Here is a 27,773-nt window from a genome sequence, read left to right on the forward strand (position 1 = left end):
TATTTTCCAATAATGCAAAAATAGATTGACAGTAGAGTTTACCTTGCTATAAATTTGCCGACAGCGAAGACTACATCCTGAGTTCTTGAAATACAGGATGACTCAAAAGTCGACTACCATTTCGAGTCCCGCGCGATTTTGGTAATCTGCAAAAGAAGTTTAAAACACATGCATTACTTATAAAAATATATATTTCACATCTATATAAATATATAATAATAAAAAATAAAAATATACGCATATAACAGAGCGTTTGATAATTCAATTAAACTGAACAGAAAACCTCACCTATCATTTTGCAAATAATCACATGAAACTTTCAGCTGTTAATTAAAAACGACGACGACTGATATCGCAAGGTAAATTGTGTACTAATTTCCTTCAATTAACAACTCAAAACTTTACGTGACATTTTGGCGAAATGGTAGGAGACTTTTCTCGCGATCGTTCTCGCGAATCTTCCACAATTAACGACTGAAAAATTCACACGGTCGCTCGCAAAATGGTAGAGGAATTTTTTCTTCACTTTGACCTGTGTGCGTATAGTTCGACGACATAAACTGTTCACAGGTCAGTAATCGATTTTTTAACCGCTCGGTATAAATGGTATACACGAGGAGGGACAATAAATTCAAGCGGAACGTCGACACATTTCCCAGTGGCAAAATACTCCTCGGTGACTTGATCCGAAAATTCTAAATTATTCCCCTGAAATATAAGATCGAGTCGAGCTCGAATTTCCTCGTCGGTCCGAGCAAGTCCTCGCGGCCGACCGAAAAGCAAAGCGGACGATTCGATCGTACGGGAGCAGGCTGCGTACACGAGCACCCCTGTCCATTTTCCAGCTTCGCTCGATGCGATGCGGGAAACGGAATGCGGCTCGGAATCGCTCGGCGAGGCTTGCCTCGTGAAACCGTCTGATCGCGCGCGTGCCGACAGTGCAGCCCGCAGCCCCCGCAGGCCGCGATCAACGCGGCTCGCGATCACGCGATCATGGATGTACGAGGATCAAGAGTGACCAGTGCGGGACCGCGGCGAGGAGTGCGCGGGCCGAGCGGGTGTCCGCGAAACCGTGGGCTCGAGGAAACTCGACTCGAGGGCCACCACGGAGGACAACTCCGGTTCATCCGGGATGCGTCAGACACGCGATAATCGTGCGTGAACGAGCCGCCGACACATAAGACACTTGTGATCAACGAAGGAGAGAACTCGCGAACACACTTCGAGCGGGGGAAAGCCGGACGCGCAGGATGTGACGTCACGACGTTAATTTCGCGACGACGACGACGACGACGACGAGACCGGGGACGAGGAAGAATCGCGCCGTCATAATCTCGCAGCTCGGCCGACGGGCGGATATTAATCCGACGGCGTCCGTATCCGCCTGGCGAGACTGCAACCTGACGGGTTTCGGGTCACCGCCGTTGGACAGCGGGAAACAAGTCGAAGAAAAACAGAAGAAGATGGACACCGAAGCGGAGCGCTCGAGGACGACGGAGCAACCGCGAGTGCTGCCGCGATCGTCGAGCACGCGTCGCGTGCCGACTCGACGCGCGCGCGTCTAATTGAAGGAAGAAAAGAAACAAGATCAAACGAGACCATGTCCTACCACGGCCACGACCTCCAAAGATGGCGAGCGGACGCACGCTCGCGATGACCTGACGGGCGCCAACAGTGACGACTCCGTCGCACGCATACACACCGAGAGCGACACCTCTTCTTCGACATCCGCGGCCTCTCCGCAGCAAGATGGCGGACGCGCGAGACGAGCGCAAGCCGCAGCGCGACCGGTGAAGGACGTCGCCTTGCCGAGGGTCCTCGGGAGTCCAAGCGGCTTCAGCTATCGGCTTGGTCCAATCAACAGCCAAGATCATCCCTATCCATCCAGCCAGCCGGCCAGCCTCGTTCCTACCGATCACCATCGCCACCATCATGCTGAACATCATGGCGGCGATGTCGACGAGCCTGCCGAGCGGCCGGCTGGAGCCGACCTCCTCGAGCATCATCATCAGCAACGCGAGCGACGCAGTGTCGAGTGCCGCGACCACCGCCAGCACGGCGGCGGCGGCGGCGGCGGCGGTGGCGTCGTCGTCGTCGAGCACGGCGGCGAACAACGTGACGGCGTCGTCGGTAGGCAACCCGACGGTGGAGAACCTGCCGGAGCACGTGAACGCGCTGGTGGTGGTGATCAAGGGCATCATCATGGGCAGCATCATCACCACCGCGGTGTTGGGCAACATGCTAGTGATCGCGAGCGTACGCCGCCACCGCAGGCTCCGGGTGGTCACCAACTGCTATGTGGTAAGCTTGGCGGCGGCCGACCTGCTGGTGGCGATGTGCGCGATGACGTTCAACGCGTCGGTCGAGCTGTCGGGCGGCCGCTGGCTCTTCGGCGCGATCATGTGCGACCTGTGGAACTCGCTGGACGTGTACTTCTCCACCGCCTCGATCTTGCACCTCTGCTGCATCAGCGTCGACCGCTACTACGCGATCGTCAGCCCGCTCGAGTACACGGTCATCATGCGGCAGAGCACGGTCGGCTGCATGCTCGGCAGCGCTTGGATCTTACCGGCGCTCATCAGCTTCATACCTATCTTTATGGGCTGGTACACCACTGACGAGCACTTGGACTTCATGGTCAAGCATCCGGAGGTGTGTGTGTGTGTGTGTGTAGTTATCACGTGCTGCTCGTCTCTTCTTTGTTCGCTCGAGTGCCCTCGGTGGCGCGTCGCGAGGCGCGACGTTGGGTATTAATCAATTGAAAAATCCCGCTTGTGAGCGAGAAGTAATCGGCAGATCAGTAACGATGAATAATTTAAGCGGAATTAATTATTAATCGGTGTATAATCAGTCGGAATAATCGCTCGAAACGGGCATTGCGCCATCGGAATTTGCTCAGTGTAATCAGAATTTGCTGTATGTTAATTTGGGAGATTTCAATCAGCCAAGATTTCCATCGATAATGCCCGACATTGCCGCGGAGATATCGGAGATGTTAATGATAACGGCGAATTCTTTCTCTCGACAAAAAAATCGCGTGTCCTTCTTCCCCTATTCTTGTTTATTTTATTCCATCGTCTCTACGGTTATTGTAGGATTAATCCTGCGAACGAAACGCGCCAATTTCTCATTGCACAAAGATAATAAAAAATAACGATAATAACGACGAGATGGAAAGACAATGATGCTGAAGATGTGACAAAGATATCGAGGATTTTGCAAAACGACGTTCTCAAGAGCAGCGAATTTCGCTCAAGCGTTATCAAATTTCACTCGCAATGTCCGGCCTAGTTCTTTCCTTTTTTATTGGAAATCTAAGAACTCGCAATAATCGTCGATTGAACTTTTGGCACCTTTCTAACACCTTCAATATCCTTGTACTGTCTCCGATAGTTCCGCAATCTCCTCGGTATCTCCGCAATATGTCTTCGGTATCTTCAATATATCTTCGATATTTTAGTAATAGTTTCGACATTTTCGTAATCCGTCTTCGATATCTCTTTGCAAGACCTCCGAGATCTTTTCAATATCTCCAATGCCCCTCTGTAATATCCCTCGCATCCTCGTAATGTCTCCGATATCTTTTTGATATCCTTCGTATTATCTTCCCGACATGTTTCTCGTACATTTTCGCGATCTCAAGCCGGACACATGTTGGTCGGACACGTTGGAGAGACGCGCGCGCGCGCTCATGGCTTTGTCACTTGGGATGCTATTCAGAGACAGCGTGTAAAACCGTAATAACTTTAACCCCGGCTTAGTTAGTCCTTCGACAGTCTAGCCTATCGTGGACTAACGATGAACTGAAGCTATGTTATTCAGAATCATTTTGTACCCGGTCTAAGGAAATTAAACCCTTCGGACCGCATTCGTAGTAGGATCTTATATTATTCAATCGCCTCAAATTTATCTTCAGATATTTCGTAGGCGATGAAATTGAGGGAATTGTCAATGCGCGACTTTTGAGGTTCGTCGTTACATTTTGAGAATTTTTTTTCTTTAATTCGCAGCAGTAAAATTATTCTCGATCGACACGTCAAATAAGATAAAGCGGAGTAGGAAGGCCACAAAGGAGAAAAGTTTCCCGACGGATTCGATGTTAGAAAGAAAGAACGTTATCGAGAGAAGATGCAGACGCGAACACGAATAAGGCCGAACAAAAATGTTGGAAAGAAATTCTTGATGATATCAATGAATATACGCCAGGGTATATACACGCGCCTGTAGCAGCTGGAAGATTAAACCAACCTTAAAGTACCCCCTACAAGCTAGGCAGTTTAAATTTAAGCTGAGTTTAATACAAGAACAAATCGTAAAAGAAACTGTCTCTGAATACAAATGTCGTTCAATCGTGGTCTGCTTAAACCAAGCTCGTCTTGTCTCTGAACAGCACCTTTGGCGTTTTCAACGAAGCGTGCGCGATCTCCTCCTCTCGCCTTTCAGGTGTGCGCGTTCGTGGTGAACCGTCCGTACGCGGTCATCAGCTCGTGCGTGTCCTTCTGGATCCCCGGGCTGGTGATGATCGTCATGTACTGCAAGATCTACAAGGAGGCGATCCGCCAGCGGAAGGCGCTCAGCCGGACGTCGAGCAACATCGTGCTCAATAGCGTGCACCACCACCGCTCCACCCGACATCACCATCATCAGCAGATGCTGCTGCAGGCCGCGGCCGATACCGGTGAGCTAGCTCTTCACACCGCGCATTTCACGGTGCCCACGGAGCTCCACGCCGTTAACGGTGAGTGGAACTCCGTCCGTCAAACTAAAACTCAGAGAGACCGCACGGCTCTCGTCGTCGTCGTCGTCGCCGTCGCCGGCACGAAATCGGGCGAACTCGGGGAGGCGCGTCGCATAATCGAAGAAACACGGAACGCTATTTATCCCTCGGGAGAAGTCGACAAATTTTTTCGATTAATAATTCCGAATAATTTCGATCGCGAGCATTAACGTGTTAATCGACTTGGACGGCGAATAATAATATTTATCGATAGAAAGTTTGGTTACATAAAGAGAACATACAGATGATCAATCTCTTCAGGGGTGAATTTATTAACTAGTTCACTGGTAGACCTGAAATCAACATTTCGTGTTGTCAACAAATCTGGTGGAAGCGAATAATTTCGTATTTTACATGGAGGCTTATCTGTAAGAATCTTTTTTGGGTCGCTGGTGACGAATCCGAGGTCGAAATTTCAAAATTCAAACAAATCCAATATGGCAGCTTCAAGTGACTAACTTTGATATTCCAATATGTGAATACGTACCAAATTCGGTATGTTTTTTTAACCACAGATAACGACTGTTAAATCAAAAGTTTCCACCAATATATTTTACTTATTAATAACAGAAGTAAGAGTATCTATAATACCGTTAATCCAGAATACTGTTAATCAGGAGAAGTCATCATATTGGATCCACCATTTTAAATTTTGCAATTTCGATTAGATTCATCGGCAACCCATAAAACATAAACATATCAAATGATCTTCTCCATAATAGAATAATAAAATTGGTCATTTGGAGCTGCCATATTGGATCTACTATTTGGGATTTTGAAATTTCGACCTCGGATTCGTTACCAACTTGAAAAAGAAGTCTGACTTCTCTGAAAAGAAGATTTCATATAGAATTAATTGGGATATCATCTCAATAAATATTCTTCAAAAACTAACAATTGAACTAACTAATTAAACAGTTGAATATTTAAACAGTTGAATATTTAAACGCTGCCATATTGGAGCCTATTATGAATTTCTCAAATTTTATTCCAACTTCCCGAAAAACACCGATGCATCAAGTTTGATACAAATTCATTGAAATTAGCTGTTCATTGCGCTAATTATCAGTTGTGGCATTTCTTTTTTCCGCTCATATATGAGTCATTACCAGTGAACTGATTAAGGTTAGAGAAGGAAATGATTTCATTCTCGAATGATATAAATATGACATCGGCTAATTTCGGCAAGTTATATCACGAGATTTCTCTCGTTCTTGTGAAATTTTCTGCCGAACGTTTGTTCACGTCGTAGTTTGTTCATAATGTTCGAGTTAAAACAGTAAACACGACGATGTTTAGGCTAGCATGCTAGTCTGTGTACTGCCAGTTGAAGTGAGAGAGTTATATCAATTTCCGGTAAGGAGGAAGTTGCAGGATCTCGGAATACTCAGCTCGCGTGTACTTGCTTTCTTCGTGTAGATCTTACAATGCATCAACGTAGCGGATTCCTTGAAAAATGTAATTTCAATTTGTCGCGAACGCAAAAGCCAGATATATCCGAAGAAAAGCGCTGCGCGACGAAATTATTTGTGTATTTTGTGTATTCAGAACGGGAGAGCGGGGTCTCTTTTGCACGTAGAAAAAAACGCGTTACAAAAGAATTATTCGGAGTACCGTGACTTCCTTCTTACTGTGAATAAAAGTTCCGTCCTCCCTTTACAAAATTCTCCGTTAATTAAACCTTCTCCGTCCAGATATTCATACGTCGATGAACGTCGGGCAGTTCTTGTGTATCGCTTTTATACGCGAACGGCTTCACGTCGGTCTGAATAAATCGAGCGCGAAGTTCCACATTTGAATAATTCGAGGGGAAACAGCGAACTGGGAGGTGGATGTGAATTCTGCTCGAAACGATTTATGATATTAGCGTAGAGGCGAAGAAAATGAGCGACTTTGCGAAAGAAGTTTACGCGACGCGGTGAATGCGTTATCGTTATCGTTCAGATTTTTCTCAATTATCGGAAAAGTGTCGTGTTCGAGTGATCTTCCCTTTTTCTTCGCTTCTGAATGGAAACTTGCCGAGGCACTATCCGATCGCTCGGCTGGATCGCTCGTGTATGCGCGCAAAATGCGAGATTTATGAGCTAATGCGAGCCCTTTAACGCGGTTATGCGATGATGAGCGGTTTGCAATTATCGACGGCAATCGAAAACGGTAGCGAGTGTGTCCGCCTGGACAAAATGAGATTTCGCGGTCCGTTAATAAAATCAACGTCTCGATTATTGCCGCGTTCTACGGGTGTCATAACAATCCACGTGGGTGGATAATTCGACGTGGCCGGCGGAGTCGCGCAATTTTCGGGAATTTATATCGCACGCGCTTCATCTATACGTGCATGATGTTTTGTCAAAAGATTCTTCTCCCGGCGGGAATTGTTAAATTATAAAACGCCGCGATGCGACGAAGTTAATATTGTTTCAATATATATGACTAAGAATGAATGAATGAATTAATATCGCAAACTGTATATATATATAATGCACATTATATTTCATATACACAATTAAACGATAATAAATTTACGCATGTGCGTTATGTACAATATCTTTTAATAAAACTTTTGTTATATATGTTTTTATATACACATTTATATTATATATTTTATATATCTGCAAACTGATCTATTTTAAATATCCGCTTAAAATATCTCGGAAGAAATTATTTGAAAATACTTGAGACAAAAGTCTGATCAAGTTCAGATCAAGACTGTTGTCTTACTACCTCCTTTTGAAATATTTTTTGAATAATTTATTTTTCCCGGAGTATTTTAAGTGGGTGTTTAAAATTAGTTATTTTGTGTATTATAGGTATATTATTATGGATATTATTATAGATTATAAATATAAATATATATACGATATATACATATATATATATATACAACCGATTATTTATGTAAGACATTCATGTTAGTGGAGTATCCGTAAAACCCGCTCGAATGGAGTATTCAAACGAAACGTTTACCAAATACCGACTTAATGCGATTGAAATGCGATAATGAAATGATTTCGGTGCTCTAACGTGATTTTCCAATGAATAAATGAATAATATACGCGTGAGCTCGTAAGCGCGTACGTGTGCCGCCGCGTTGAAACGAAAATCGCGCGTGCTTTTGAACATTCGGGCCGTTCGTCCCGACTCACATGTATTCGGAACGAGATTGCATTCCGCATGAATTACGCTCGTACACACATTACGGGCGCGTGTAGTAGTTCGGTATAATGCCGAAATCTAGCTAGTTGTCAGCGTAACTCGCCAGCCCGTTACGCTCGCGTCCGCGCGTCGACGAGTGTTTCCACGTGCTATCAGTCCGAACTTTTCCCACAACCGGAACGAGAGAGAGAGAGAGAGAGAGAGAGAGAGAGAGGGAGAAAAACAGGACCATATTCCGGAATAATTATTATGCGCCACACACGGGCAGCCTACATTCCAGTTTCACGCGCATCCGCGAGTTTTGCCGAAACAGACGGCGCGGCTCTCGTCAAAGTTCCGCTCCGGGTTTCGCCGGAAGCTGCCTTTCAAATCTCGCTGAAATCCAAAGTCTACTCTTTCAACGTATTAAAACCGGCACCGAGCTGCACTCGGATCTGCTGATCGAGGCGATTCGCGCGATGCATTCGCGAGGGTTTCGCGATGAATCTGCAGGTCGCGAGTATTTATCTCGACTCGGGATATTTCGCATCGAGTGAAAACCGACCGAAACCGCGCGCGCGTCTACTGTCGACACATTTCTTCGTTTTTATTTACTTTCCACCGTGCTTCCCCCCCCCCACCCCTTTGCCGCATGAATCTCTCTTGTTTTAATGCTCTCTTGTCTCATGCAGTCGTCATTTTCTCAATTCCACTGGAAATTGAGATTAAAAATGTGAGCTGCAGCGGAAGGACGGGCAAAGGCGATAACGGATATGACGGAGCTTGCGCGGAGAAGAGAAAAACTCTGCTTTACTCTTCGCTCTCTCTCTCTCTCTCTTTCTCTCTCCCCGTATTCCCTCCCTCACTTTCTTTTTCTGTACATATAGAAAGAATGAGTACGAGCACATCCACTCTTTTTCGCCGCTCTTGCTTTCTCTCTCTCTCTCTTTCTCTCTCTGTTTCTCCTCTTCTGTACTTTCGCAGAGTTCTCCTATCTTTCTTATCTCTTTCCCTCTTTCTCTTTTTACACACACATAGGATAGGAAAACTCCGAGGAAGGGCGAAAAGGAGAGGGAGGGAGAGGAAGAAAGAGCGGAGAGTACGAATACACGGGGGAGTAATCAACAGATTTGCATATGACTCCGGCATTTCATCGAGCGTTTTCATTAGCGTGAGCAGCTTTTATGCCGCTCGTACCGGCGCAGCCGGACCGTCTGAAAATCAAATTAAAGCCCATTTCAATTAAGCCTCATTGCGAAGCCTCTGCGACGGCGCTGGAAGGGGCCGACGATGCATTTTTCTCCTCCCCCCCCCTCCTTCTCGTGGCCGCATTGCGTTCTCCTTGTTGGGACGGTGGAGAGTGAATGCGGAAAAAATAGCGGATTATCCTGAGAAAAGGTAAACTCTCTCTCCTTCTCTCTCTTTCTTTCTTCCGAAAGCCGCGCGAACGATCCATTAATCGAAGCATACAATTAAGGAGCGAGCTTTTCTACGCGAACACGAAGTTCGCTTAACTGGCTCTTAATGCCGATGGAGAGAGGGAGAAACAGAGCGCGCGCCGATCTCGTTTGCGAACGCGAAACGTTACTTCGGACAGTCCTCATTTATATCGCTCGCCGACGAGGAAGAATTTAAAGTATTTGAACTCGTGTTTTACATCCTTACACCCCTGCGAGCTTAACTGCGGAAGATTTTCCGCGAGGTCGTCCTTTCTCTCCCTCATTCCGCCACAGCCCCTCTTTCCTTCTTTCTCTTTCCTCCTCCTCGTGCTCTTTCTCAAGCTCAGTCTTTTCGCGAATAGAGGAGAAATACGAACGTAAGAAAAATCGCACGGTTCGACTCGACGCCGAGTACTTAAGGATTAAATGGCTGACAGTCCGAATGAAACGTCCCGACCAGAAGGGTGAAGAGAGAGAGAGAGAGAGAGAGAGAGAGAGAGAATTTCTCTCTCGCTCCGCTCGCTGGAGAGAACGCCCGCGGCCGAAAGCTAAATTTAAACCGCACAACAGCGACGGCGGACACCACCGCGCAACGGCGGTGTACTCGATGCGGGCAAATAATGTTTACCTAATTAAGCCTCACGTGGGTCAGACCGAGTCGCGTGCCGAGTTTGCAAGCGCGATTGTGCTTCAACGTCGCCGTGACCGCACGTCGTAATGCGACACATGACGGAATGAAGTTTTCACCTCTCTCTTTCCCCGCCTCTCTCACTCTCCTTCTCTCCCTCTCACTCTTTCTCTCTCTCTCTCTCTCTCTCTCTCTCTGTAGGTGGCGTAGCTACCTGGAGCTTCGTATTGTTGGCTTTCGAATTTGAATTCAATTCAAACAACGCAATTTGAATGCAATTAATCAGTGGAAATGGAGATATTAGTAAGCGGTTCTTGCAGAAATAATCGAATATTCAAATTCTTTAGGAACGTGAAGAAAAGCGCGCAGACAGAAGGAAATATCTAGAAAAATCTTGAAGCGGGTCTTTAATCGGCACCTTCGAAGTTGACATGAGATTCCGTTTGGAAAAAAGAGTGATAGTCAAATTCTTCGAAACGAAGTGATCTTTCATTCACACAGGACGACTTTCACAGTCTGATATATTTAAGATCGCTTTAGATCTTTAGGTGCGCTGCAAGAGCTGTTTCAGCGGTCGCGTAGCATCTCAAGATGAACTTAATATTATAATTTGAACTAAATAATATATGAAACATAACATATCTAACGATATTATAGATATATAATAATTTAATATACGAGGTAACCTAATTTTTAAATGGCCACTTAAAATATCTCGGGAGAAATGCATTATTCGAAGAAAATGTTTCGGACAAGTGTCGTTTTAACGGGACACATAAAACAGTGACTTTTTCTATTTTTCGAACTAACCTAGGTCACAGGCTATTGTCCGGACATTTTCTCGAATAATGCGTAATTGTTCCGATGTATCCTGAGCGGATATTTAAAATCAGCCACACACCTTGTATGTACAAATATATAAAAAAATATTAAAAAAAATATAATGATCAACAAAATACAAGACTTTGGGCTGTAAGTCGTTCACAGAGGAAATTCTCTTGCACCCTATGTCGTCGAGTAAATAATTCGCAGGAATAAATCCGCCTGAATCACTTGAAACATTGTATGAATTAAGGATTTAATTGAAATTTCGTATGAATGAATGAAGAATTCCACAAATCCAAGTTTGAATGAAATATTCATTCTTACGATTCCGAGGGACGGTTTCTTTCCGCGAACGCTCCCAGTGAAGTAAGTCCCACACGCCGGGAAATACCGGGAGCACCGCGTTAAATTTAATGGCCGCGCGAAAAAAACTGCGCCTTTCGTTGACGGGAGATTGTATGAAACGCACAACGGGGGGGAGGGCGGGGGGAAGAGCCGATTCTGCATCCTCTGTGTTCCCGCATCGCTGACCTGGCGGTCGCGCCGTGAATGCACGGGACTAAATCGCCCGAATCATCGCTTCTCGGTCGACGATCTCTCCCAACGGGACGAGCGCGACGAGCGAGACTCCATTCGAATCGCCGTGACAAATTACCGTAACAATTGACGTCCGTAATACTGCCGCTTAATGACGTATTACCGACCCAATTAATATTCCGCCGAAACTAACTTAATGAGGCTACGCGAGCGCGAGCGCGATGTTCCGGAGGAGGAAGAAGAGAGGGAGGAGAAGGAGGAGGCTGCGGTTTTAGTACGGCTCCGTCGGAAACGACCTCCGATTTCGGAAATTGCTGGCGCGAGGGGATATCGATTCTCGCCTCGATTATTTACGATACGCCGTCATCCGGCGCGCGCGGTTCTTTGCTCGGCTCAAAGTTACGATGCATGATGCAACGGCTTCTCTCTCCACTCTGTTACTCGTGATAATTAGACGAAATTTATTATTAATCCAAGTTTCCGCCGTTGCCATCGCAAGCGCTTCTTAAACCGATGAGCGATTGATATTAATTACCCTTACAGCTCACAATTATTGTGTGTCGCCGACGGCAGTGTCGAAAAAATAAGATATTAAATCAATACTAAATTATTATCAATAATGAAAGCCCCTATAACTTAAGTTTTTAACGAAACCTAAGTTTTTCTTTTTTAACCAAAGTTTCTAACCAAACAAAACGAATAACGATAAATAAATGTAAAAAAACTATAGTTGGAAATAGAAATAAAAATGTATGTATGAAATGAAACAAAAAATCTTTCTGCTATATAGAATTTCCTTTTCGTTTTGTAAATTTGAGTTTATTTTGTGTAATTTAAGCAATAACGTTATTACTAGCTAAGTTTAAATCACTAAATTTAAATTTAATTTTATCAAAAATGAAATTACTACTTAAGTTAAACACTTTACTCAATAACAGAATAATGCGTCGTAAACGTTCTCTATTTTCTACTTCTGTCTCATGTAATTCTGAAAAAGAAATCGGGAGGTGAAAACGCAGTAAAAACGCAACATTCCTTGCGCTTTGCTAATCGTGCTGTACATTCGCGTTGTCCAACGAATAGTCGAAATATATTCGCGGCGACCAAAGGTGACCGGGACGGTGACGGTGGTAATACGATCGGGCAAATCTCTTCCTCGTCCAAATAAACCAGCGATTCAGCCAGTGTGATAACAAGTATTACAAGTATTACAAGATAATACCGGGAAGTGTTTGCCAAGCAAATTAATACACGTAATTTCGCTTTTTAATCGGGGATTTGATTCCATGCTATTTGCGCCACCAACGTGCGACAACGACGACGACGACGACGACGACGACGACGACGTATCGCACCCAGCGCACTTGTTTTCTCTCTCTCTCTCTCTCTCTCTCTCTCTCTCTCTCTCTCTCTCTTTCCTTTCCGGTTGTCGTCTACTGGTGAGAGGAATAGAGGAGGGAACACTCCTTCCAATATTTGCGCTGAAAGTGTCCGACCGAAATCGATAACATTGATTGCGAACAAACAGAAGAAGACCGATGCAATTTGTCGCGAAGCGAACGAGCGAGCGCGCGGCGCGGCGCAGCGTCGCACCGCAGCGGCGGATTAATTTTTCTCTCTTCTACCCTTGCAGGATAATGGAATATTAATTTATGGAAAATAATGGGAATAAAGGAGGAAGAATGAAGCGCATTATCTCGCATGGAGATATTATCAAGTAGAGACCGACGTTTTTTCTGACCGCGAGAGTGAGAGAGAGAGAGAGAGAGAGAGAGAGAGAGAGAGAGAGAGAGAATGAAAATATGAAATATAAATTCTATTTATATTAACACGTCTCTTTTTACGATTTTTACGGCTTTATTGAAACGCTAATAATCTTGTGATAATAATTTTAAACGCTTTTGACGAATAGAATATTCAAAGTATTAACATACACTAAGAATCCTTTTATTATATATATTCTGGATGATATTAATCTCAAGTAAAAGATTATTTTTTCACTGTCTCTCCATGGAAGATATCAAATACAAATTCTATTCGTAATAACATTCTCCTTTTCACGATATCTCAACATCAATATGCATTTTCAGGTAGAATATTTTGGAAGCATTAATACATTAATTAGCGCTTAAAATTTCGGTGATACCACTTGCGCGATTCTAATACGATTCTCTTACGAACTTCGCTCTCGAGGAAGATAATATCGAATATGAGTTCTATTAATATCGGAATTTCACTTCGCGATACCTTGATAATGAACTACGCCGATAACATCGTTCTAATAAACTGTATGATTCTTTTAAAATGTATATTTTTTCTTATAGTATTTATTGGTAACGAAGCATCGATAAAACTCGTGGCAGTTTTAAAACTCCCCGCAATAAATCTTTGCAAGTAGGATACAAATCGCAAGTACCGATATACTAAATATGTCTTCAAAAATTCAGTAACAAATTCATTAACAGATTCACACAATTTTCTCCAAGCATGAACTCTCTTTACATTAGCATTTTTTCTCACAACATTTCGTCGCTAAAGAACCGGAGTTTGCGCGGCAACTTCAAAAGCCTGTCGCGGTATACATATTTCCGCGAGGGGAATTCGGCAAGGCTTCAGAAATTTAGCAACACCGCCGTAAAGAGTCGCATGGTATCTTTCTTGAGGTGCAAATCCCACTCATATTAGCGTTCTCTCTTCCGGTAGCCTGACATCGAAAGCACCGATGACTTCAAACGCTTCTTGGGGTGAATATCTCACGCGCGCGCAAGAGAGACATCTCTCTTTCAGGCATTAAAATATAGTAGTCGAGACTTCAAATTTCATATGGCTCTCAAGGAAATCTGATCTTACGGACTCCGCGTATTGCCATTATGGTCGAATCCTCCGGGAGCTCTAGACCATGTTGGTCGCGAGCCACGTGAACAAGCCGCAAACTCTCTCGACAGGCACTTCATTTTCCGCACCGGTGGGACCGCGCACGTTTGGAAACTTCATCAAAAAATACGTTACGTTTTTTAACATTGCTGAAGTTATACCTTTGACGGCACGAGCTGGCATTCTCCGTAGCTCGAGTGCCTCCGAAAGACACGCTTCAGTAATTATACAAAATTTTTAATTAAAATGCGACTATCGAGGTGTACACATTTTCCGGTCTACATTCACCGGCCTGAAACCGGCGAATGTACAAAGTACGTCGCTAATTGAACACGAGATAATTGTCCCGCGGACGTCTTCCGTGCCTTCTACCATATTTGCGCTTCACTCGTCTCAGACGCGCGCCATATTTCTACACTCCTCGTCGCAGTTACATCTCGCGCGTCGCGTTTAATTACAATTTACAAACACGAGCAGAAAAATCCTCTTTAGCCTCCCGCTTCTCCTCCCCTCCCCTCCACCGTCATCGTTGTTTCGGTTCGTCTTCATCATCCCGCGCGCGCCCGTGGGTGCTTTCGTGTCCTCATCCCCAAATAGGGGAGAGTTAAGTAACACCCCAATTAAGCGATACCCGCCAACTTTTGCTAATATCCCGAACTTTTTTACCCTGAAATTTCTCGGCTGAAATTACTACCCCCTCCCCTGACTTCCACTTAACCACCGACCGTGGTAATCTATTTTCCGTGAGGAGTTTACACGTGTCGCATGAATGACTCTTCTTCGATATCCCTCTTTTTCCTTTCACTCTATCTCCTCCTTCTTCTTCTTCTTCTTCTTCTTCTTCTTCTTCTTCTTCTTCTTCCGTTGGGAAGCGCGTGCGAGGAGATACACGCGAGAGAAACGTCAAGTTGCGGCGGTGCTGGTGATGGTGGAGGGGGAGGAGAAGGAAGAGAAGAAATGAGCGAGGGTGCGGCGGTCTCGGTCTCGGTCACGAGTGTTGTTCGAGGGGGTTGGTAACACGAGCGCGCGTCGGTGGACCTTGCCACCACTTTTGCCATCGGCCTCCTCGAGATTCTATCTAAACTACCGTTTTTACAGGCATGCAACGCGAACCGCTCGCGCGATCGGCTGATGCACGAGAGCGCCCTTAACCTCGCGGCCTGCAACCACCAGGTCGGCGGCTTCGATCGCCGGTGGTTGCGGCGGTGGTGGTGGTGGTGGTGGTAGTGGAGGTGCGCAGCGGTGCCTAGATGGACGAAAGCTCGATTTTCTCGAATCTATCCGGCAGATATCGATTCGGACATGCTTTACGTAGTCGCAGGTCGCTAGTCAATGAAACGTCACGATAAACGAGAAATCGCGGCGCGACGGAAATAGATAAGCGAGGTTACCCGGCGCTATTTGCGAGCGTCCTCCGTGTTGCTCGGGGCTTACTATTGTTACTCTTGTTATTCTGGCATATCGATCACGAGACACGGCAGTTTTAACGTTAGCCCCGACAAAATCCGAATAGTAATTTCATCGATGTTATTTGAGGCCTCTCCCTCCTTAAAGTTTTATTTCGCTTTCAATTCCATTTATTGCCGGCATTAATAGGCACATCGGTATTTCAAGATTTCAATATCAGCCGATATTTCAATATTAACAAGGGCGATTCTTTGTGTTCTTTCCACTATGGAAACACTCTCTCCGCCCTTACGGAAATGTCGAATCAGTCAAAACGCTGGCTCGACACTCGAGTCGCATTTAACTTCGCTTCGTTCACTGGGGACTAATTATTCATCAATCAAGTAATTCGTCACGGTCCGCGACCCTACATATATATACATCGTCGTTCTGGCAGCGTTCGCGAAATTAAATCGTTACATCTCCAATCGGCAAAATTTAATCATTAAATTGGTAGATTGTGCAATTAATATTGTTGCATTATGAAATCGTAGAGTTAAAATTAAATTTGGAAAAAAGTCCCAAAAATCTGCGTCACTTTTACGACACAGGGGGTCGCGAAATCGCGACAGCGACAGGTTTCGTTCACTCGGCCAGCGCGAGTGGGGTGACCCGCTCGCAAGCCGACCTCCAGACTTCGCGGCGCTGTCACGTCCCGACATATGTCCATACATAATAAACGTCGGCGGATATGGCTCGCGCTCGCGCGATACGCCGCACGCGGATCACGATGGATCGCTCTGTCGTTGTGACACTACGCGCTCGTCTGCCTGGTCGGCGGCCGTCTGTGCGAAAAGAACTCGTGTCTCGCGGTCTGCGCACAACGTCTGCGAGCGCTACTTCGTCAGCTTATTTTCGTCGAAGGTCCTCGGATTTGCACAACGGTGTCGGCTTCGACGTTATTTATCGAGGTGGCATGCGCGTGATTCCGTTGACGTTTGACGGACAACGACGGGATGGGTGACAGCTCGAGCGTGGGAAAGGCTCGATGAAAGCTGTCGATGACCATCGAATATATTTACATGTAACCTCCGCCGAGCCCAAGAAACGCTCCCGCCGGAAAATCGTCGTGCGAACAAAGACGTCGAGAGAGCTCGCGACGTGTCGCGACCGCTGCGAGTTTCATTGAACGAGAAGTGAGGGAGAAAAATATTATTTTCATACTGTCGTGTTAATTTCATATTTTGTGTTGTTTTTTCTTTCAATTTCATAACTGTTCGACACATGACACATTTCCTCCTCGTGTATTTGCGACCTCGTTTCTTGAGGTATTATTAGCAATAATATTTGGCGTTATTTTCCATTTGCGATACACACGCATCGCATCTTTCTGCAGATGTTTTTCCCTGTTGAAATATTTCTCAGTAATCCAAATGCTGCTGGATGTTTCGAAACAACAGAATAATGTAAAATTTGTGATTGCATAATGTTGCGCTGCATTTGCGAAATGACTCGCATCGTTTATGGATATATCTCGCGATTTTGTGCGCAGTGCGAGGTATTTGTATTTTCCTTTTACCTCACATGATATGAAATATTTTACGGTTTTTGAGGATGAACTTTTCTTTTACGATGTCGCGATACTATTCGACATCTGCAGAGAGGTTCACGTTGCCTGCGGATTCCAATTCGCTCAGCGCGACCGTGAAAAACGCGGCTCTTAATCGTCATCGAACTCTTGTCCGCGAAATAATTCACGTCCGACCGCCAGGATATTAATAGATCTGCCCGATCAACTACCAAAAAGAGACAACCTATATTTAGCGAAGCATCCGGCGAATCTATACAACCTCGTTTCCGCAGTGCGCGAGCACATGCACGATACAGGACAATAAATTTCTCGATGCGGATGAAAAAAAGTCACAAGTAAATCAACGGACGTAATTGACGAATGAATCCACCAGTCAATGATCAGCGTCCCAAGCATAGGACGTTCCTCTTTTATTGGTCGTTCCAATTCAGGAAAGATTCGGAATATTACGTGATTGAAATATAATTATTATAATAAAAATAAGATGTAAAAATATATCGCGACAAAAAATAAATAAATAAGATAATAATAATTAAATAGCAGAAATAATGGAATAAAATATTAAGTACAACAAAAAAGCTGAAGTCTCTTGATTAATATATAATTTTATCTTTATCGATGATCTTAAGCCTTTAAATTTGCAAGCGCGGAGGAATTAAGGCCAATGACAACCATCGTAAGGTGATGCTGGCAATTAATTGGATAATTTTATTATTCAGTTTCATTTAGTATATATATATATATATATATATGCTTTTAATAATAATAGTCCCAGTGCGTTAGTTGGAGATCCATTTGAAACCCGAGTACACTGATCTTTTAATTAAAAATACTTGTGAGATAATTATGGGCTTCAATGAGGCGACACAGGTATCAAATTAATCGGAAATTCACGCCTTCACGCGGATGAGCGGATTTACGAGGAATTCAACGCATGGCAGGACCAGCAATATTTGATAAAGTAATTTGCGGCGTTACAAGTGGCGAGTTGTCGCAGCGGGCAAGAAAACCAGCGCGTTTTACACCTCGCGTGAGCATCGTGTGCACAATCGTGCTCTCGCGCTGCGTTTTGTGTGCTGCACCGAGCAAGAGAGCATCACGTTCCGCGCAATTCTCCTCGCGGTTTCGAAGCAAGAAAGCTCAGCGCGCAATTCGCGACGTGTGTACACTCGTGTACATGTGTATGTGTATGTTCGCACGTCGTCGTATATATGCCGGACAATAAGTTTCGACGCGAATCACTTTACTTCGCGAATGAATGGAAGTCTGATTAGACGTCTCCGCGGAAGACATGCGCCTCGCGAATCTTCGCGAGACGATATCCGCGTATCGGGAACGGAGTGACGAACAAACGCGGCTGATTTTGCAGCATGCTGCGCTCCTTGCGACGCGGAAACGCGAAATTTGCACTATCTGTAGGAAAGAACGCGCATCGCCTGCTCACCCTCGAACACATTCTTCATCTTTGCACTTCGTTTTAACATTATTTACCGTCGTCGTTCAAATTTGGAAAGGATTTGAAACGTTAAATCACTCTAAGAACATAATCATTGTAATAAAAATAAAGTATAGTAAAAAGATGTTGCAATCAAAACATAATTCGACAATACAAGTAAAATGCTCAAAATAATTGAATAAAAGATTAAATAAGATAATAAAACTCAAGAAAACTCTGAGTGAAATAATAATAAAATTAAAATTCTGAAAACAATGAAATACATCCTCCGTAAAAGTCCGCTGCCTTCAGTAAAACACACGAGTGTCTACAATTAAATATCCGGAATGAAAAATTGCCCGTAAGATTTCGTGCGAAAGTTTCGTCACGGGCAACGAGAAAGATTGTGAAAATTGCTTCCTATCGATGACGAATCGTTCGGACGCGGCGAGAAATGTCGCTCGAAATTGTTTCTCGTCGAGCCAAAAAACGTGACTCGACATTTCTCCGAGTTGCCGCAAACAGTAATGCGCTTGCGCGTTGCGTCGTGCATGATAACAGCGAGGTTTCATAAAAAAGGGGGAGCTCTCATCGAAGAAGGATTTAAAGCTCAAAAGAGAGCAAGGCATCCGCCATCGAGCGGATTCCGCGCGTAGACACGCGCGGAGCGATGAAATTTCGTTAATTTCTAAGCTGTCTCTCTCGCCGATAAAAACGAGTCTAGATTTCTCTCGGAAGATTAAACAGCTGGACGTAGTAGACGTGAAGTGTGTATCAGCGGCGTCTATGATGAACGACCGTCTCGTTCTTGTCGCGCGAAACGCCCCTACGGAGAAGCGAATGCGCGCGTTCGTGCACGTCGCCTTTCTGCGACGCGGAAGAACGCGTGTCTTTTTGCGCGACACTCGTGACAAACGATGTGAAATACGCTGAGCGCGGAAGTTCCAATTTTCCGGAGGCTGAAACTTGGAGCTCGCTACAGATGTCGGTTTCCCTCGGACGAGCCGGGTTATCGACGAGCGAGTCAGCGAGTGTGGAACAATGCCGATGAGAGCCAGAGAGAGAGAGAGAGAGAGAGAGAGAGAGAGAGAGAGAGAGAGAGAGAGAGAGAGAGAGAGAAAGGGGGAGGGAGGAGAAGAAAAAAGCGGAACAAACGTGAAGCGGCAGGTTCGTAAAGCGAGATACTTTTGAAAGGATCCTTTTCCGCTCGAGTGAAAATGCGTCAGGCCGATCGCGTTGTATTTATCCTCCCCCGAGGCGATGTCTGATAATGATTGATACTCTTTGAATTTATCTCTTCTGGGATAGTGACACGGTGTGTATGCGATTAGGTGCGCTTAGACATGTTTCAACAATGTTGGGATACAAATAGATACGTTCAGGAACATTTAAATACGCTCGACGTTTTGTTGCTGTCTGAATTCAAACACTGTAGACGAAATATATTAGTGAACATCACCGCGAGTAAATGTTCGTCAGAAAATTCCGCGCGAAGAGAGAGAAACGTCCATACAAACATTTATGTTGATTCAAAATTAAGTAATTAATTAAGTAAAAATAATTCAAGTCAAAATTATACACGAGTTCCCGCCGACTTCAACGGATTTATCCTTTAAATCTTGCGCGCGCAAACGTGTATCCCGCTCGCCTTCGGGTTCGCCCGTCGATTCTAATCTAATTCTGATTCTAATTGTTTCTCTTTCCTTTCTCTTTTTCTCCCTCTCTCTCTCTCTCTCCCTCTCGCGGGCGTATAAATGTACAATGGATCTCTTTCCGCAGAACGTCGAACGATACATCCATCCATTCCGCGGGGAATCACAGCGCGTCACGCGGCCGACGATACAACGCGGAAACGCAATATCGAATTTTCGTTCCCCGGTCTTTGTTCGCTCATTCTTTTTCTCTGCCTCCCCCCGTCCCTCCCGTGAATGAGGGAAACGAATTCGCTTGACCGCCCCTATTGTTTTTCCGACGGGGTGAAAAAAGAGGGAATAAAAGTGCGGCGGTTTCGCTTTAAGATCGGGGCATCGGGGCAGAAAAAAAGAGAAGGGAAGTCCCCGCGCGGCAACCGGGAGCGTTTTATCAAACGCTGCGAGAGACTCGCGTCGAGAAATATACAATTTCCACGACGAATCGCATTTCCGAAAATGCGTTTTTCCTGCGCTGATAAAATACAGCGATAGAAACTGATAAAGTACCTTATTACTTGGCGGCTCTCCTTCCGGCCGTCGTATAATTTCCGAGCGGTAGCTTCCATTACGTCAGCGAGTCGTTTCCGCGAGAAGCAAAGACATATCAAGCTGAAACAGAAATAGAAGGGAAGAGGCGCTTAGCATTTTTGTTATAAAATATTTATTAATTCTTATTCTCTCAAGCATTTGAGAGATTATAGTCTCTCCCGGTGCAACAAGTACAGTCAAGAAAATATAATAGTTCTTGATTATTACTTCGTGTTATTATTTTGTAATAAATATTACTGCAGGATTATTGACGACAAATTTACATGCTTATTGCTACTCTTTTTGCCGGAACGATAAAAAATATAATTAGTGCCAAGAATCGCTATTTAAAAGTTTCATACTTTGTATATAAGAAAATATATTTACATGTACATATTCATTTATAAATGTATATGAAATAATTTTTATAATCAGCCATTATTAAATATGACATGATTTTAATAATCCGCTACTTTTTATTCTCTCAATATCACGATTTACAGAAATCCAGTCAACGTAAGTTGATACTGCGTGAAAGCAACTTTTCATTTCGACGCAGCGGCCGGCGCGAATCGATCTCCGATCGATCACAGTTTCCTCCGCCGGTCGCATTGCGATTTTATAAACAGGACGCCACTGCGCCATCAAAGGGACTCACTCCATTCGCAATCACTGCAGCGTTGCTACGCGCCTCGTGTTTACCCTTAATCAACGCGGCTACCGATTCTGTCGCAGTGCTGGATGCTCGTCGCTTCGAAACTCGCCCGAGAGCACTCGGCGACGAATGATCGCGAAGTTCACCCTCACCCCCTCGGCCCCGCCTTGCCCCACCGATCTCCCGATGAAACCGGGTCAACTTCTGCGGGACGAACGAAAGCGATCTCCGCGCGCTTCTCCGCTCGTTTCCATTTTTCCCCTCGAGATTATCGCGCACGTCAGCGAATAATCGTGTTCGCCTGGAATTATGTCCGATTTTTGATCACGACCAGCGAGCACAGGACACCCGCGACGAACAACTCTCCCCCTCGCCTCTCGGCCATTCCTAATCTCGCGGATCCCGCGAGTCTGAAAGGCGCGATCGATCTGGAATCACAAATCGGAATCACAGTCGGTCTCGAGAGCCGCCGAGAAGGGCACGGCGAGAAGGGGGGGGATCGCGATTGATAAACAACCCTTATCAGCGCTGACGTCTCGTTATCGGCCGCTGACGAGAGCTCGCGCGTCTTCTCTCGTCGTTAAACTCTCATCCATCACGCAACATGAACGGAAAAAGCAGCGGCGGGAAAGAGAGAACGGTTAGGAGAAAAACGGGAGAACAAGAGCGGCGAGCGAACAAACGATTTTTCGCGGCGAGTCGCCCGGCGCGGCGGCGGGCTTGATCGCAGGGGCGGCGGGGAGGGGGGAGGGCGCGCGAACGCCATTTCCAGGCGCGACGCGGAAATAAAGCGCTTACGGCCGACGCGATTTATTACGCGCGATCTCGCGATCTCGCTTCGCCCGGCGTGATACACGCGACACATGTAACGCCCCGAAACAGTAGCGGAGGAGTAATAACGGTGAACTCGACGACGGCGAGCACGACAATGAGGAAACTCCTCGCGGCGACCGCCGCGTCTCCTCCGGTCGAAGGTTAAGGTCGCGAGTCAATTTTTGCGAGCGTATATCCTGGCTGACCGCGTTGGCAAGCAGAACGATCCATTGAACTTGACACGAGAGAGATACGAGCAAACGCATCTCCCTTTCTTTCTCTCTTTTCTTCTGCAGCGGAAGCATCCTTCTCGATCATTGGACTCTTACGCGCTTATTTGTCGGGCTGCGAATAGAGGAAGGGAATGTGAGAGAGGCAGAGGAGGGAGGGAGAAGAAAGAACGAGAATTTTCCTCTCTCGCGTTTACGGTTCGTAATATACGGCGCGCGCGAGAACTCTCGCGGTCTTTATGACGCGCGATGCTTTTTGTCTTTTTTTACGAGAACGAGAATTCTTCGGCGGCAAGCGGGTGCTCTCGCGGAAACGCGCCAGCCGCGTCGATTGCGAATCGTCTAGGTGGAACCTTCGCCGCGGATTCGCCGTAATGTGGATCATCGTCTCTCTCTCTCTTTCTCTCACGATTGTCAGGAATATATATTGCAAATTGAGACTTGATTATTGAAACAATGATGATGCATAGGGAATTTGATTGCCGAGTAATTATCAAGAGATCGCGAAGAAAGGGGCCTCGACTCGAATCGTTCGAGGGAAATAATCCGTTTCCACTCGCGTCGACTCGCAATCGAGAGGGTGCTTATTTTTAACGAGGAAAGAAATATCTATTTTTTTTTTATTGTATAAGTAGAACCGAGAATCTTGTTTCCGTAGTAAGTGCTAGCCTATATCTATACGCATATTTATTTAACTAATTAAACGCAAAGATATATTCCGTGACATAACGAACAATATACAATAATATATAAAATGAAATAAAGCACGGAAGGATAAATATTTTCAATGATGACAAACAAAGTAATCTGCGCATGTTCCTTAGATCGACAAGAGAATATCATCAAAGTGCTGAAAAATGCTGCAATTTTCAGCGAAACTAAGATCATTTTTCTCCCGATGTAGAAAATGACTTCGCGACGTGACACGTATCGAGAAAGCTCGTCGTCGGCCCGACTCAACGAGACGCTGGATAACTCGACGAAACTAAAGTGGACATGCATTGTCACGAAAAAAATGTACCGATGCGTAAAAAATGAGGCAATTTCTTGAATAGTCACGATATCGGAATCCAACACAATCCTTCCAAGTACAATTTTATCGAAATATCGAAACTGTCTCGTTGTACAGGTGTATTAATTTCTGTTTATTAATGTATTAATTTTTCAATTTGGCTACCGCCTATCCTGGTATTAATCTCTGCAACCCGAGAAATCGCAATGGCGCGGCGGGGGTTTCGTATTTCTCACCAACCTACCCATCGACGCGTACGAAAAAGTTTTAATTTAAAGCCACCCTGGAAGAATTGCCCAGATTGTAAGGGTTAATACAGCTGCGTCTGCTGTAACCAAATAAGTACATAATGGACTTTTCAATCCGCAGAGTCGCCACAGTGGTGTTACCGGGATTTCATATTTTCCATCAATTCACATCCAAAAAAAGGTATTCTATTAGGTAAAATAATTCTATTTGTAAAGTAATTTTTCCCGTAGTCTCATATTCTAAGCGAAGCCTTTTACAGAAAGAGGAGATTCCTCCTTCAATAAAGCGATTAAAATGAATCATTCATCTAAAATTTATTAGATATTATTCTAACTGTTTTTCTCTTGTTTCAAGAGGATTTCCTCTTATATCAATTAACTTTCCTCTTATAAGAAGAGGAGAAATGTTGATTTGAATGTCGAACTTCTTTTGTTCAGTCATGCTCTGTCTCCAGACACGAACGAAAAAATAATCATATGTTCATGGATCAGAATATTTGGAATATTTGGCCTTTTAACAAAGGTACGTATATTGCTGTAACATACAGGGTGTCCCATTTTAATCCGGCCGGCTGAATAAAATTCGAGGATGATATTTTCCAGAAAAAAATGTCAGACAAATGTTGCTCAGTTCTAAGGGGGACATTCGATGCCATCAACAATTTTGACCTCGGGTGAAGGGTTCAAGGTCATTCAAGATCAACTTTTTTTTCTTAAATGGGAACCCCTATTTTTCACATCGGCAATCGATTCTACGTAAAAAAAAATGAAACTTTTGTCTGAAGCATTTTTTTTTATAACGCAAACTAATTTCACTTATTCAGCCTCCAAAATTGAAATTTTCAAACTTTCTGAATTTTTTACTCGAGAATGGTGGGGTTTGGGGGGAAATTGCAGAAGACAAAAAGTTCTTGGAATGCTGCAAGGAATTCACTCGAATTTTCGCATAGTTGATCGTGCACTTTTTTCGAGGTTCCTCCTGACAGGTAGAACATTGGCGGAAAAAATATATACATATTACTTTTCGTTATATATTATAATAATTATATTATTATTTTTCAAATTAACCAGAGTATAACCAGAAAGAATAAATAAGAATAAATAATAATCCTCTTAAAAAAGATTAAATAATTTATGTATAAGAGTAAATTTACATTAAAATCAATAAGATTTGCATTATACATACGAGGTGTTTTAAAAATACCGGGACCCCTGGATAACTTTGCAGGATCAAGTTTTCATGAAAAACTTTAAATATAAAAGTTGTAGAAAATCGAGTAACGGACTTGATGGTGACTTTGAATTTGATCTTGGCCATGCCCTTCAAGGTCATTTGGAGGTTAACTTGCGTTTTTCAAATAGAAACCCTTATTTTTTGTTAAACTGTTTTTTCTACCAATCAATCTGAACAACTTTTGTCTAAAACATTTTTTTATTTGCCTAATATTGTTTTAGATATTTGAGGAAATCTTGATAACTTTTTCAATATTTAACTTACGATATTTCACCAACTATTTGTCGGAAGAAAAAGTAGTACTAGACTTTCTTGCTTTATTTAGTCTCTAGAATATATTGTTACGACAGAGCTCTGATTTTTGTTAACTTACTGACTTTTGGAAATTTCAAAATCATCAAATTAATACATATTAGGCAAATAAAAAAATGTTTCAGACAAAAGTTATTCAAATTAATTAGTAGAAAAAAACAGTGTAATAAAAAATAAGGGTTCTCGTTTAAAAAACGCGAGTTGACCTCCAAATGACCTTGAAGGTCATGGTCAAGGTCAAATTCAAGGTCACCATCAAGTTCGTTGCTCGATTTTCTACAACTTTTGTATTCAAAGTTTTTCATGAAAACTTGATCCTGCAAAGTTATCCGGGGGTTCCGATATTTTTAAGACATCTTGTATAACATATAATTTTTCTAACTTTAAGAATAATGTGTTTACAATATTCTCCTCTTAATCTCAGAGCAATCCTCTTGGGGCCATATGTAAGAATAAAATCCCCTAAAATTTAGATGATTTCACTCGTTTTGAAATTACTTTTTTTTCTACGTAATGGCCCTTTTAATATCCGTGGAGTCGCCTTAATGTTGTCGGGGTTTCATATTTTCCATCAATTCAACCTTCAGCATGCACAAAGAACTTCTCTAGTCCAAAGACCGTAAAAATCTCCAGTCAGAGGAAGAAAACCTCCCGGACTGCAAAAGTTAATATTATTTCCGGAGTAATCAGCCCGTCCCCGGAACGAAAGGGAACAACGAGTCTATTTCGGTAAAGCTGTAAAACGTCAGGACATCGTCCCGGCGCTCGGATCTCGGCATCGCGGCCAGCCGGGGGTCGTCCCGTTGTCCGAGACTTGAATTTTCCGGAACCCGCAATCCGTGTGACCGTTGAAATGAATCCTAATTGTTCATACGCGGCTGTTCCTCGCGATTTCGACCGCACCTGAGCGCATCCGCCGCGCATGTACCGCGCGCTCACGCACACATGTTTCGCGTAAAATGTGCTCGTATCGTTGACAGCTGCCATCGCCGCCCCATTGTATCGCGTTCTATTGTTCTTCTCTATTATTCCGTTCCGAGAGGTAATTATAATCGGCCCTTTGTTGGGTACGCGTGTAACGTGCGACGGCGAGCCGGCGAGAATCCGCCGCTGTCGCTTGTCCAGAGGAGAACAGAAAGAGCGAAAGAAAGGAGGAAAGAGGGAAAGCCAGAGAGAGAGTGTGAGAGAGAGAGAGAGAGAGGAGGGGGGGAGGGAATTTGCATACAGTCGCACAAACAAAATTAATTTAAGCGTGAAACACGCGCGGATTACGCGGATTACGCGCCTGCTCGATCGCGAGCCCGATTGTTTAATCGATCTGTTTTGTCATTGCTGTTGTTATTGTTATGCGCTTCGCTGAAGTTCAGATTCGACCGCGTGCGAGCAGTGAATAAAGCCAAAACCGAGAAGAATTTCGTTGATCGCATGCGCGATGTTTCCTGAAAAGAGAAAGAGAGAAACAAACAGAGCAGCGACGGCAATTGGAGGGTGCGTGGGAGGGCGGGGGGGAAAGGGTTTATAAATTCGCGGCAGATTTGAAGCCGGCGGATTTACAAGCGGCGCGGAACACACGGCAATTGCGGAAATCGGCTCTTCGTCAGCGCGATTGGCCCACGCTTTTCTCCATCGCCATTCCTCCTGCTTTGTAATTAATTAATTTTATTTGCAGCTGTACGTTGTAATCTGCATTCATTTGCGCGCACAGCAAGCGTTATAAATATCGGCGTGTAATGACGGCCGCGTAAATTCTCGTGTAATAATTCGCAACGAGTGCGCCCGGTTTCTCATCGATAACGTACGATATAAATATTTGGTATTAATTAATAATCTTATTAGGCGCGTATAACAGGCTGTCGTGCAAATACTTGCGTGGGCGGAGTGTATTCCGCGGTAGAATCCGCGATAATGCAACGCGGAAAAAATCAAGCGACGAGAAAATCCACGCAGAGCTTCATTATCGCAGCTAAAATCGCGGAATTCAATTATTTGTAACAAAATAATAACATCTTTTCATCGTTCGGCCCGCCGATACGCGAGTTGTAGCAAGACGTTCGCCTTCTAAAATAAAAATACTTGACATTGACATGTGCTATCTCTAAATTTCATTTCACGTTTCGCGCTTATCGTGTTTATTGTATCCTAATCTGACAAAGAGACCTCGACAGAGAAGTCAAAGTTGGCGAGCGAGTGAGAAGCGAGAAATATTGTCGCGTGCAGAAAAAGAGCGAGCGTTGAGTTTCGGCTGCAAGTAGCAACCCGAACGAAACCATTGTTAAATCCCGGCAAGCACCACACGTATCTAATAAATCAATTTGCGTGGGCAAAATGACTTGCTAATTAAATACCGAGCATACTATCAAATACGAGATCTTAGAGATATATTGTATATGTATAAAGAGAGTGTATAAAAAGTACTGGGACTGCGA

The 27,773-nt window shown here is 44.4% G+C and overlaps 1 protein-coding gene across 3 annotated transcripts in view; it reads left to right on the top strand.

Annotated features, from left to right (window-relative positions):
- LOC105190298 (octopamine receptor beta-3R) overlaps window positions 1-27,773 on the top strand; it is a 160,080-nt gene that overhangs the window by 16,829 nt on the left and 115,478 nt on the right. Inside the window, exons 2-3 of one of the 3 annotated variants that reach the window (XM_025301816.1) lie at window positions 846-2,652; window positions 4,444-4,738. In XM_025301816.1, coding sequence (XP_025157601.1) covers window positions 1,933-2,652; window positions 4,444-4,738 — 1,015 coding nt within the window. In that variant the 5' untranslated portion in view covers window positions 846-1,932. The remainder of the gene's footprint in view (window positions 1-845; window positions 2,653-4,443; window positions 4,739-27,773) is intronic. The other 2 variants (XM_025301817.1, XM_025301818.1) reach the window with 2 other exon arrangements.

Source organism: Harpegnathos saltator, unplaced genomic scaffold (genome assembly GCF_003227715.2).
Source record: "Harpegnathos saltator strain DR-91 unplaced genomic scaffold, Hsal_v8.6 scaffold45, whole genome shotgun sequence".
NCBI classification, from domain to species: domain Eukaryota; kingdom Metazoa; phylum Arthropoda; class Insecta; order Hymenoptera; family Formicidae; genus Harpegnathos; species Harpegnathos saltator.